The sequence below is a fragment of the Caloenas nicobarica genome, chromosome 3 (assembly GCF_036013445.1).
Source record: "Caloenas nicobarica isolate bCalNic1 chromosome 3, bCalNic1.hap1, whole genome shotgun sequence".
Classification (NCBI taxonomy): Eukaryota; Metazoa; Chordata; class Aves; order Columbiformes; family Columbidae; genus Caloenas; species Caloenas nicobarica.
Window position 1 is genome coordinate 13,796,125 of NC_088247.1, and position 14,344 is coordinate 13,810,468.

The 14,344-nt window shown below is 38.7% G+C and overlaps 1 protein-coding gene across 1 annotated transcript in view; it reads left to right on the plus strand.

Moving 5' to 3' along the window:
• NBAS (NBAS subunit of NRZ tethering complex) overlaps positions 1-14,344 on the plus strand; it is a 189,320-nt gene that overhangs the window by 62,200 nt on the left and 112,776 nt on the right. The window contains 2 exon segments of the mRNA XM_065631127.1: positions 1,553-1,665; positions 5,451-5,564. Of these exon segments, the coding sequence (XP_065487199.1) occupies positions 1,553-1,665; positions 5,451-5,564 (227 nt within the window).

The following is a 14,344-nucleotide window of genomic DNA, read 5'->3' on the forward strand; positions in this document are numbered from 1 at the left end:
TTTAGATTAAAGAAAGAGAGGTGGTAGATGCCTCATCTCTGGAAACATCCAAGGCCAGGTAGGACGGGGCTCTGAGCAACCTGATCTAGTTGAAGATGTCCCTGCTCATTGCAGGAAGTTGGACTAGATGGCCTTGAAAGATCCTTTCCAATTCAAACCATTCTATGATTCTGTAATCACTATGAAAAACTCATTTAATGTCATAAAATCAGGGTTTATTTACTAGTTTGTTTGTTGTGTGGTGGGTTTGTTACTGTTGTTTGGTGTTTTGGTTTTTTTTTCCCCTCTTGTGTGTTTGTTGTGTGTGGGTTTTTTTTTTTTTTTTTTTTTTAATTCCCTCCCAGTCTTTGAGCATCTTTTCCATTAGCAGGCTCTGGAGATACAAAGTTATCATTGGTTTTGATATCTTATAAAGGCCCCATGATCAATTTTTATCTTATGATTTCATGGTGATATTTCAAAATATGCACTGTGTAGCTCGAATACTTGTTATGAATGTGTGACCATGTGTTTATTCTGTTTAGCAAGATGTTTTGGTCCTTCTCAGACTTTCCTTCAACTAGTTATTTCACGGTAACTTATTTCCATGAGTGATTATCACAGTGTGTAGGTCTCCTAGTAACCTTCCTGTATGAGTTGTTTTAGGCGGAACGTATTTATTGTCTCTTTAGCTTGTTATCTTTCCTTCTACTCCTGTTTTAATCTCCGCTTCACCCTGAAATGTTTGTCAGTGATCCTGAAAAAATGTGACAGGTTCAGATGGGAATGTAGCTAACATACAATTTTAGTTTTGATGTAAACATGTCTATTTTTTAATTAACATGTAGAGATAAAAATCATATGACAAAATGCACAAATGAAATAATTTCCTGATTTAATGTGCATGATGAATTGAGCCATTTTAAATCATTGAGACTGTTTTGCACGTGAATTCTTGTGAAGCATGTATTAATAAAATCATATATGAACACACTCTACCAGAACGCAGGTTCTACAAAAACAAAAACCAAAAAAACCACAAACCAAACCAACCACCCCCCCCAAAAAAACCCCACAAAACCAACCAAACAAACAAAACCAAAAAAAACCAACCCCCCCTCCAAAACAACAACAACACAACAACAACAACAAAACCAAAAAAAAAAACCCATGCACAAAACCTAAAGGCTGATTATGTCCATTTAATATTAAATGAACTTTTAAAAAAAATCATCTTTAATAAAGTTATGTGTTAAATTCAAGAGTGTTTAGGCATTTAAATGTTCTATTGCACATAGGTGAAGAAGATTGTGGGAATCCAATAATAGAATTTTGTTACAATGTTTAGCCAGCTGTAACAGGGAAAAAGTGCCAAACACTTTCAATGCGTCCTGCAGGACTAGTTGGTATTTCAACATTTCATAAGCACAGTAAATTATTGTTGTGTGTTTTTTTGTTTGGTGGGGTTTTTTTGTTTTGTTTTTTAACTCGCAGATGAGCTTTCCCCACCAATTTAATTTAACTTTGAATGTATTCAACATATTTTAGAAAAATTTGCTTCCTTCCTATTTAGGTGTTGTCTGCAACTTATTGTAGACTGTCCGAGTGCTATTCAGGAGGAACTGGATCTCATTCGTGCTCTTGGCTACCTTGAAGAATTTGGTGTGAAAATATTACCGTTACAAGGTACTGTATGTTTTTATTCTTTGTATGACTACTTGAATTGCAGGTATAAATATGTATGAGAAATGGTAATTGTATGAGTGTTGCACGAGTAAACTAAAGGGTCCCTTCTCTGCCTCCAAACAGCTTACAAGCACATACCAAAAAATTATTTTTAAAAAAAACATTTTTCAGTTGACATGAAATAAGAAAGATGTCTGCATTTGGTATATGTGTTTTGGGACTTATTTTTATTATAGCAAGACTTTTTAGTAGTTAGAGTACTGAGTATCTGAAGCTCCTGGTGACTTCAGCAGAAATAGTTTGAGCTCACCTTTTATTTACAAGATAATCTGCACTTACTCATGTGCTGATGAGCTTTAAAATAATAGGTGAGACAGTGGTACTTCATGCATAGGCAGTTTTCATGTCTCCACTGGGCTGTTTCATTTTGAAGTATATAAAACCCTATGACAATGGAAGTGAACTTTTACAAGATATACTGATGACTTGTTTAAAAGTTTAAATCTGTTTTGGAGCTCTGACTTCAATGGTGTGGAAAGTTGTTGGACAGAAGTTGGAAAGAAAGGATGATTATAGACAATGAGATAAAGGGGAAAATGGAATATATTGCAATATATTTTATTGCTTATGGATTGTGCCAAACTAACAAAATTATTATAATTGCTTTATGTGCTGAGTTGACCCTGGCTGGACACCAGGTGCCCACTAAAGCTGTCACTCTGTCACTCCCCTCCTCATCTGGACAGGGGAGATAAAATATAACTAAATGTTCATGGGTCAAGACAAGGGCAGGGAGAGATCACTCACCAATCACTGACGTGGGCAAAACAGACTCGACTCAGGGAAACTGATTTAATTCATTACCAATCAAATCAGAGTAGGATAATGAGAAAATAAAAACTACATCTGAAAACACCTTCCCCCCACCCCTCCCTTCTTCCCAGGCTCAACTTCACTCCTGATTTTTCTACCTCCTCCCCCCAGCAGTGCGGGGGGACAGGGAACTTGAGTTGTGGTCAGTTCATCACATGTTGTCTCTGCTGCTCCTTCCTCCTCATGGGGAGGACTCCTCACACTCTTCTCCTGCTCCAGCATGGGGTCCCTCCTGCGGGAGACCGTCCTCCATGAACTTCTCCAATGTGAGGCCTTCTCACAGGCTGTAGTTCTTTATGAACTTCTCCAACATGAGTCCCTTCCGTGGGGCCACAGGTCCTGCCAGGAGCCTGCTCCAGCACAGGCTTCCCATGGAGTCACAGCCTCCTTCGGGCATCCACCTGCTCTGGTGTGGGGTCCTCCATGGGCTGCAGGTGGATCTCCGCTCCACCGTGGGCCTCCATGGGCTGCAGGGGCACAGCTGACCCCACTGTGATCTGCACCATCAGCCGCAGGGGAATCTTTGCTCTGGTGCCCGGAGCAACTTGTCACCTTCCTTCAACTGGCCTTGGTGTCTGCAGAATTGTTTCTCACACATATTCTCACTCCTCTATCCTGCTGCAGTTGTGCTGGTTTTTTTCCTCCCTTCTTACCTATGTTATCCCAGAGGTGCTATCACCGCCACTGATGGGCTTGGCCTTGGCCAGTGGTAGGTCCATCTTGGAGCCAGCTGGCATTGGCTGTGGTGGACATGGGGGAAGCTTCTGGAAGCTTCTTAGAGAAGCCACCCGTGTAGCCCCTCTGCTACTGAAACATTGCCATGCAAACCTGATATGCTTTATTAACAAAACCCCCCACTTTTCTAAGTGAAAGCGATACAGGAGAGCTCATCTACCTGGCTTCCAGTGAAGCTTGAATGTGTGCTGTGTGGGCAACTACGTCAAACCACATGAACATGAGTGCTGAAAGCACTTGAAAAGAGCTGGCTGAGAAGAGCGCTGAGTACTGATGAAATGTGCTGATGGTTGTGTTTTACTTCTGGCATTGTGCAGAGAAATATTGGGATTTATGGAAAGCACTTGTGGGTCTACGGAAAACGAAGTAGATGCTTTTAGTGGCTGTTGTGAATTTACTGTGGTGTTCTCTTTTTGTTCTCTTTTTTTTTTCCAAGTATTCCTTCAAAGTGAGCTGATGCTCCATATGTGACATTCAGCAATCTTACCTTCTCTGGACTGAGAATAAGTCTGGTTTCTAAATCTTGCAATATTGCATTGTTGACTTCCAGAGCAGAATTATTTTTAGTCAGTTTGTTCATTCTGTAGAAAAGTACACATATAGTTTCTTCATCTTTTTCAGTGTGGGCATAAAAGTATAGTTTAAAAAAAGTGGCAATGTAGTAATGCATTGTCAGTATGTTTAATACTACTGATCTAGATTAATTAGAGTGTGTGAAATTCCTGCAATTTCATTAATGATCCTGGCTTATCCTTTGTTATCTTTCATGTAAATCAAATTAATTTACTAAGATTAAAATGGTTAAAAAATTTAAAGGAAAGCTTTTAAATGGTAAGTTACTTTGACAGAGTGATATTAAAATATTACTAGAGATCATTTATCCCCACAGTAAGAATTAGCAATGGAATTTTATTTGCTTTTTTATATTTAGTTTTCTGTAGAGCTTTCCCCCCTACTTGTATTTTCAGCAGACTCAACAGCTAAGGTTGCGAACTACTATTATGATGTATTTTAATAAAATCTGGTTTGGAAATTCATTGTTAACATAAAAGGTGAAGAAAAGTCCATCTTTAATGAAAGTGTTTGACCCATGCTATTATTTCAAATTACTTTTAGTTATCTTAGATATTTCAAAAAATCTTGCTTATACAGTCTGTGAGTGAAAACATTTTATTGCTGCGTGCTAATATATGTGTGTGATAGAATATTAAAAATGAAACTAAAAGTGTAACCTTTTCCCACTCCTCCATTCTTATGTTTAGTCTAATTTGATTTCCAGAACTTATTGATAGAGTTTTCAATCTGCCTAATATCATATATTTTGAGCCCAATATGCCAATGCAGAGTTTGTCCCCATGCACACAGTGATGTCTTACTGAATGTGAAGTGGAAGATCTGCAGGCTGTTCCTCTGTGTTCTCAGAACTTGCATGGTATGAAAATGTTACCATTTTAAATCAGCAGCCTGAAGTTAGCCACCCACTAACTAGCTAAAAAGAGCACTGAAATCAGTTCATGATATTAAATTATACAAGTAAGGTAACTGTTTAATTCTTGGTGAAGTCTTTTTGAAACACAGTACTAATTATAAGCTGCTCATGATATGGTTAACACAACCTGGTGATTTGGAGGCTATCCTTCCACTTGCTTGGAAAATATTTGTTTCAATTAAAACAGCATGAACATTTTGCCTGTGATAGTTCTTCCAGTCTGTGTGATGTATCATATTCACCCTAAAATAAAATGTAGCATAAAATATTAGTTATTTACAACTTTCTGAATGAAAGTTAATGTCTGTTTTAGCAGTCTTTCTGAGAATGTTGCAAAAATGTTATTTAAAAGAAAAAGTATAAAGGTTAGCCACATTAATTTAAAAACATTAAGTCTGAAAACCTGAAACAAAAATAAGTTTTCATTCAGGTCAGTCTCCCTCTTCTTCCTCCCTTCCCAGGCTGACTTGCTAGGGTTTGAGGCTAGATATATTGTAGTGTTATTTTAACTTTGTTTATAGGTGTATTTGGGGATGTGCATGCAAGTAACTTTGGGCTGCTTTTCAGATTTTTTTTTTTTTTCATTCTTGTATTCTCTAACGCTCTTTCTGCGTCTACATTGTGTAACCAAAAATACAGCAGGAAGGTTAATCTGCACAGTCTCTAACACCAGCTCTTCTTTCAACAGTGCGATTGTGTTCAGATCGACTTAGTCTCATCAAGGACTGTCTTGCTCAGTTGTCAACGAGCTATAAGCAGTCTGCTAAGCTCCTGGGACTTGCAAATTTGCTCAGGGTTGCAGGTAAGCTGTGTTAATAAGACACCAAATTGCAAGGCAACATGCAGTTGTGTTATGCTTTAGGACATTTGAGTTGATTATTAGAATGTGTGTTCAAGGATGTCACTGAAAAGTCATCTGGAAGAGCAGTCATTGGGGAGGAATGAAATATTTCACCCAAATGAAATATTTTGCCAGTAAAACAGCTGATATGGTCAGCTGCTCTGACTTTTCACTAATATGTAAAATAAAACCAGCCTTGTCTAATCTGGATTTTGACTAAAAGCTCGTTTCAGGTTGGAGGAGTTGTGACTGAGAATATTGTGTCTTACAGTTAATTTGTAGTACTAAAATTCTAGTAAATCTTATTGTCTCTGTCAAATAAGATTGATTTAATAATAGTCCCATTTAAGTTAGAGGGAAAAATCACCTGTAATGCATAAACTTTAGGTGCTAGACTTTTGTCTATGCTTCATATATCTCCTCTGTGCACTAAAAATGATACATTATCTTGAGAATAAATTTGAGGAGCTGAACATCTTCATGAATTTAATTCTAAGGTTATTAGTTTGTGTTTGTTTTTGCTTTTTTTTTTTTTTTTGAATAGCCTACCAAAAGTGTCTGGCAAACCTTTTGATTTTTGGAAAATACTTCATCAGTGCGTATGCAAATACAATGCAAATGCTGTATTTTAATGATATAGAAATAGAATATAGAAATATAAAATACAAATTTGTATTTCATACAGTGAAAAGTGGCAGAGGGGAAGGAGATGGTACCGTTTTAGTGGAGCTGGATTCAGTCTCTGTATATGTTCATTTTACATGTCACCTCTCTTCTCTAGAGGAACTAGAAAGAGTCATAACTTTTCTTTGCTTACAAGACTTTTGGAAAAAACTGTCTCAATTACAGTTCATAAGACAAGATTGCTGTACAGTGCTTTCGCTCTCCTCTTTGCTTCCTCCCACACAAAGTTAAAATCTGACAATTCTTCTTCTTAATATTCTGGGTTCTTTAGGCTAATGCTGCTGATATTTGGTTTACTTTCTTTTTGCACCTAAATGATTCTCTTCGTATGAGAGAAGGAAAATCAAAATCCACAGTGATTCTATGAAGTTTAAAACCACAAAATATTTTGTCCAGTAGTGTTATCCCAGTGCTTTAGTTGTAGATCAGCATCTCCAGTACCCTGATATGTACCCGTGAAGAGGCAACAAACTCATGTCTCCTGCCTCCAGAGACTAAAGCATGAGCCAACATATATTAGGTAGAGAACTTCAGGGAATTCCTGTAGAGCTCATTGATGTGGTAATGTCTGTGTGCTAGTGCTGTGATCACAGTGGTACTTATTGAGACACCAGTGAAAACAGAGATTTAGAGCCAGTCAATGACATGGCCTCCTGGTTTTCTCTTCCATATGGTTACTGATCTGGAGAAAAACAGAAGATGAATGTGCAAGGTGGTTAATTTTTAAGCAGGTGAACAATTTAAAAACTTCTATTTATATTACAAATTAAATATTCGAAGGGTGTTGGGCGCTCTGACTTCAGTGGTTAACCTTGGGAATAAAGCTAATGATTGTTCCTGTGGTAAGTGTGGAATTTTAGTAGTACAAGTATATTTCAAGAGTGAATCTTGGTAAGGAATACACTTCTCTGGCACTTGCTTTTCTTTTCTCTTATGGTAAATAAACAAATAATCACTTTCAAAGTTATCTTTTGGTTATAAATTAACATCTATTGGAAAGGAAAAAATAGCAAAAAAAACCCCATTTACAGTAGTGACTTTCTATGGTGGTGGATGTGGTGTGTGGGTTTTTTTTTTCTTTTAAATAAGTGGTTTTAAGCTTTTGTGATAAAAAAGCATTTAACTGTCACTGAGGGATGACTAGTCATTTATATAGAAATACTATTTTCTGTACAGGTTATTAATTTACAAGGAACATATGGATTCAGTATGAAAATGCCATAGTTCTGAATTTTATCTGTACTTATATGAATTTTATCTGAACTCTTAGGAGATGTGCTGTGGAAACCTGGTTTCTTTCATTTTAAGAAACTCAGTATTTCTTTAATCTTTTTTAGTTTTTCTGGACTTGAAAGCTATAAACAGCATATCACTTCCATGCCTTTGAGTATCCAGAAGAGTAGCCAAAAGCATACAAAGAAAACACAATTGTCATCACTGTTTTAAGTCATGCGTGCAAATGCAATATTTTTTCTAATAGATTAAAGAAAGTCTATAGAGCTTCACTATTTATTCCTGAATTACTGCTGTATGTATTTCTAGTGAGTGCTGGAATAGGTAACCTTACACTGAATTTAAAGTTGCATATGATTTTAATAGCTAGGTTAATAATACCTTTAAAACCAGATTTAAAGTGGAATGCTGACATTGCCTTAATCATAGTCAGTAAATGAAGAGTCTCGTAAAATTTATTAGGTATAAAAAAACCCTGAAAGCAAGACATGTAGAAATTGTATTTCTATATCTATTGACTCAAAATTTAAGTTATTGAGTTACAATTAATTATTAATAGGATGAAGAGTTATTTTAGGACTTGGTAGCCATAAGAATGATAACAAACATTAATATCGTTGTACAAATTAGTTTATAGCCAAAAGGGCAGCTCGTGCATACAGATTTTAAGTTTCATTCAAGTTCATATGAAGTTTCATTCATTATTTAAACTGAATATTAGAAAAGGAAAACCTTTAAAAAAACCCCCAGTTTTATCACAGATAGTCTTTGTTAGCAGGTTTAAAACTGCTGGCAAAGGGTAACTTGATTTCTGTCAGCTTATGATGAAAGGGAATGGTTTTATGGAGATACATTGAGATGGTTATAGATATTGAAAAAGAATCTAGGGATTGAACTTTTTGGACTTGCTTAATGAAGAATTAGATAAAGCCCCGCTGGAAGAAAGAATTGGTTTTTGTCCCTAATTGGTTTTCACTACTTATACAATTATCCTGATTTATGAGCCACCTTTGCTTTAAAAGAAGTTCTGATTTTGTGTTGTGGAACATATTTACTGGTATTGGTTACGCGTGTTCAAATTTGCAGTCCTTTCTGTTCCCAATTCACCATGTGTATGTTCCAGCAGAGTGATTTCTTGTGCTTTGTCTGTTAGCTGCAGGCATTTGTTTCAGCATTTTCCCCTCTTTGCTGCCCCCGCCACCGCACTCCATGTGATCACTGATTGTGAAAGACCTGCTTGCTACATCTAGCCATACCTACAAAAATTTTATGCGTGTGTATATATAGTGTATATAGTATATACTGTGCTATACTATATATAATATATAGCCTATAAAATCCTATGAGCATATATATTTTAATTCCAATTCTAAAAGAATGCATTTACTATGCATACAAGGGAAGAGTGCACATGGTCATCCTCACAGAGCTTTGGGAGCTGTGTTCTCTGAATACAATTTGTTTAGAGAGCAGCACTGAAAGTGAGTGATAGAATTTATATTCATACTAAAATATTGCTTATGTAATGATGTATCAGCTAGCTTCTTAATTGCTTTAAACTATTTGATTAATAACAGTAAACTCTACTCAAGCCTCACGTCGCTACCTCTGTAAAGTAAGCACACAAGTATTATCTTAATTTTACAGAAGGGCAAAGCAAGTGAGGGAGAACGTGCTCAGCATGACAGCCGGAAAATCTGCACCTGCTCAGGGAGCTGGAGCTGTTCTATGTCTTGTGATCCTCACTTAATCCACACTCTCATTTAAGAAAGGGCGTGAAAGAATTCACTTTTTGTGATTACCTGCTTACAAAATAGAGGAGCAAAAAAGAGTAAAAAAAAAATACTTATGTATCAGAAATTAAGAGCATCTTATAGGGAACTGCTGGAGAGAGTCCAGCGCAGGGCAACAAAGATGATGAAGGGAGTGGAGCATCTCCCTTATGAGGAAAGGCTGAGGGAGCTGGGGCTCTTTAGCTTGGAGAAGGGGAGACTGCGGGGTGATCTCATTAATGTTTATAAATATATAAGGGGTGGGTGTCACGAGGATGGAGCCAGGCTCTTCTCGGTGACAACCAACAGTAAGACAAGGGGTAATGGGTTCAAGCTGGAACACAAGAGGTTCCACTTAAATTTGAGAAGAAACTTCTTCTCAGTGAGGGTGACAGACACTGGAACAGGCTGCCCAGGGAGGTTGTGGAGTCTTCTTCTCTGGAGACATTCAAAACCCGCCTGGACGCCTTCCTGTGTAACCTCACCTAGGCGTTCCTGCTCTGGCAGGGGGATTGGACTAGATGATCTTTTGAGGTCCCTTCCAATCCCTAACATTCTGTGATTCTGTGATATTATTTACTGTTACCGTGTATCAAAAGGATCTAGTGAGCATTGCTCTTTATTTCTTGAGTCAGGTTCTCTATAAAAGTTTTCTGTTCATTATTCTCTTTTCTCACAGCTTTATATAGTGCTTTAGTTGATTTTAATATCTACAAGTTGATCCTAGTAACTTTAAGCTTTGTTCACATTCTTAAGTCAAAGCTTATTTTTGAAATTCACTTTCCTCAACACTGATTTTCTTGCTTAACACATGGAAGTAACCATAAGGATGGTTTCCGGTCTCCTAAATGTAGGTGATATGGAATTTGTGGAGTATAGATACAATTTCAATACGATTTGACTTTTAAATTTTTATCACATGGTTTCACTCAGGATAATGTTGTTTCATCCACTCACAAATACAACTTGCATCTTACTCGAAGTGTTTCAATAAGCTTTTCCTTTATATGACCCAAATTGGATCCAAACTTTTAAATGATATTGAAACATCCTTTATTCCTCAAGAAAAAAAAGATTTTCTATTATTTCTGAACTTCTGTGTTTTTCCTCTCATTGTTTGTCATCATAGAATTGTAGAATCATTGAGGTTGGAAAAGACCTTTAAGATAATTGAGTCCACTCTGTCAAGTCCACCACTAAACCGTGTCCCTAAGAACCTCATATACAGGTCTTTTAAACCCCTCCAGGGATGGTGACTCAGCCACTGCCCTGGGCAGCCTGTTCCAATGCCTGAGAACCCTTTCTGTGAAGAAATTTTTCCCTAATATTCGACACAAACCTCCCCTCGTGCAACTTGAGGGTTTTCCCTCTTGTCCTATCACTTGTTACTTGGGAAGAGAGACTCACTCCCACCTTGCTAGAACCTCCTTTCAGGTATAATACCATATCTGCTTGTTTTAACTTCTATCTGAATGCTAAACATCATAACGATATGGAAGGAACCTTGAAGACTTAAATCTTACTGAGTGGAGTAACCCTTAGAATATAAATGCATTTCCCTTGTGACATAAGTAGGCAGTTGTCTGAAGTAGCTGAACACACACAAACTTTCACAAATAGGGGTTTTTTTTCCCCCTTTTACTAAGGTGTCTTTTCCAGTTTCTGAACTTGATTTGTTTGAGTCTGGATGTCAGACGTTAATGTAATGGCTTAGTGCAGAATTACTATGTAATATAATAAGGTCACCATTTTAATGTGTTTTATTTTTTTTCTCACTGAACCTTTCTTGCTTTTAAATCTTAGATGTCTGTTGAAATGGCAAGGGGAACAATTTAGGATTCAAAACTTTCGCTTTCATAAGGCTTTATTATTAAAAATGCCTTCAAGTGAGGTGTCACAAAGCTGAAGCCGTGAATTTTGTCATGTTTGAACAGAAGAGTGAGACTGTGCGGCTGGTCTGCGATAAGTGGTATTTTAAGTGGCTGCACTGTTGAGGCAATGAAAGCCGCGTGAAAAAGGACTCGGGCTGTGCATGGGGGGATTCACTAGTTGTATTGGAGCTGATGTGTTTTCTGTGGTGTAACAACGTGTGTCAAAATAATGAAGTTTAAATGAGTGAACAGTGGAGATAAGACGAGGAAGAATTGCTGTGGACTGAAAGGAGAACAGTCCTTATATTTTATGCTTGCGCTTTTGTAAAACTTGCGGAGATGTATCCTAATACATCAAAGCTAATCAGCTAAAACATTGGGGATGGGGAACTTAGCAGGATACGACTGCTCAAGTGTGGTTAAGAAGAAAAGCATTCCTTGCTACAACTACCTGAAGGGAGGTTGTAGTGAGGTGGGGTTTGTTCTCTTCTTCCAAGTAACAAGTGACGGGATGAGAGGAAATGGCCTCAAGTTGCACCAGGGCAGGTTTAGATTGGATATTAGGAAAAAATTCTTCACGGAAGGGATTGTCAGGCATTGGAACAGGCTGCCCAGGGAAGTGGTTGAATCACCATCCCTGGAGGTGTTTAAAACGTGTACAGATGAGGTTCTTCAGGATATAGTTTAGTGACAGTGTTGGGTTGACGGTTAAACTCGACCTTAAAGGTTTTTTCCAACAAAATGATTCTATGATTCTATAAGTGTTCCTTTTCTCTTCCCTCCATTCCCACTGATTTTTAAGTAGTAATAGATAGCAGTGATTATTTTGTCTAGCTGAAATCTGAGGGACAATAGTTTGGTTATTTCTCTTGCCTTTTATTTGTGTCTGCTACTTAGTCACATCTCTGTAAGTACTAAAGCTGTCAGGATGAAGTGGGCATCAGAAGGTGAGTGGCAAGTACGGATCTCTTGCTTATAGAAATGACAGTTCACATTTAGCTTGAGTAGACAGAAGCACGTCTTTGTCATCTGTAATTGCTTTTGCCCAGATGAGAAGCTCTCAGGTTCCAGAGGGCAAAATTTTGCAGCAGCGGAGCCTTTGCTGTGATTAATTTGCAACATCATGTGTTGGCACTATATAGAGCAAGAAGCCAAAAGATACAGTGATGGGAAGCCAACCTGTTTTCCCAGCTGACTAGAGTTATGATGTGCTGGGATTAGGGGAATCTTGATTGAGTTCAATAATTAAGGTAACTTTGCTTCTCTGAATGTCATTCTAGCGCAATTGCTAGATCTTTTCTTTTGAGAAAGCTTTAAAAAGAAGTTTGCTATGCTTGCGTTGATGTATCTGCAATGTAGAGTTAAAAATAACAGCTGTGCAATTTAAGAACATGTACTCTTTAAATGGTTTTTGGAACCGGATCTGTTTAACCTTCTGAAATATTTGCATTTCACAAGTTGTAGTAATACACTTTCATAAACCAGTGCCCTTTTCAAATGACTGTAACAGCAGTGACTGCATAAAATTGCTTTTAATAATAGGGGGAAACATGAACAAGAAGCTTGCATCAAAAAAAATCCACTCATTTTTATTAGCTTTTTGCCATCCTTCTTTCCTAAATTAAAATGAACACCATGAGATTATTTTTCCTGTGCATGTTTAGTCACCTTCTCATATTGTACGTGGACATGCACACTATTTTGAGCAGAAGCCTGGACGAACTGGTTTCAGTAAAGTAAATAACTTTCATTCTCCTGTGTTCATTCTAAATTGGAAAAAAGCTTAAAAAAAGAGATGACTGGTAAAGGGTGATAGGTATAAATGTTATTTGTATTGACTATAACTGGCTTTTAGAAGGAGATGAGTTGTCTCATTAGACTTTCTTCTGTGAATGCTGATGTATTAAAATTAAGGTCAGAACATTTTGCTACAGTGATACTTGATGAAACTTTTAGTCAGAAGGGATTGATAGTATCTGAAGTGTTTCTTTTGATTCATAACTGGGGGAAGAGGCCTTGTCCAGAAGCTCTGGTGACCAAGATGCATGTATGATCTGAAATGATCAGTCAGTGTCCCTGACTGTTGCCAACCATGGTCTCCTCCAGGAAGAGAGCTTGCTTAAAGAAGACTGTGTCGACTCAGACGGAGCTACTGCCTCGAACCGTGGCTGTCCAGGTGTCCGGCTGCAGGGAGTGCCAGAGCCTGCTGCTGCCGGGAGAGGGAGATGAGCATTCAGCCTGTGTGAGGTGCGAGCAGGTGCAAGATCTGCTCGTCATGGTTGCAAAGCTTAAGGAGGAGATTGAGACACTGAGGTCCATCAGGGAGTGTGAAAGGGAGATCGACTGGTGGAGTAACTCCCTGGCGTGCCAGGCAGAAAGGCCCCAAGGGGGAACCCCCCAAAAGGTGATGGACCCCCTGCCCTGTCGGGCAGAGAGGGAGGATTTGAGAGAGCCCCTGCCCTGTCGCTGTCGGGCAGAAGTAGGGGGCCAAACAGCTGAGGAGGGTTGGAAGCGAGTTCAGTTAGGCGTCGCGGGCAACCCCCCTCCCTACCTGCTTTGCTTCCCCGGGTGCCCCTCCGTAATAGGTTTGAGGCCCTGGATATTGAAGAAGATGTAGGTGGGGACGTGGTGCAAGGGCCACCTACGATGTCACATAGGAAGAGGCGATCGACTCCACGCCTCAAGACTGCCTCCGATAAAAAAGAAAGAAGGGTAATTGTGGTAGGTAATTCCCTTCTGAGAGGGACAGAGGGCCCGATATGCAGAGCTGACCCTCAGCATCGGGAAGTTTGTAGCCTACCTGGAGCTCGGATCAGGGACATCGCCAGGGCACTCACCAAACTGGTGCGCCCAACGGACTATTACCCCCTACTGATCTTCCAGACAGATGGGGAGGAAGCGGCATCCCGTAGTCTGAGGGGAATGAAGAGAGACTTCAAGGCCTTGGGACAAATGGTGAAAGAGTCTGGGGCTCAAGTTATCTTCTCTTCCCTCCTTCCATTTTCGGATGATGATGTGGGACGGAATAGAAAAATTGAGTCCGTAAATGATTGGCTTCGGGACTGGTGCTACAGGCAGGGCTTTGGGTTCTTTGATAATGGCTGGTTTTATAAGACACCAGTCCGGTCAGTGATATGTGGGAAAGGTTTATCCCACAGGGGTAAAAAGATGCTGGGACAGG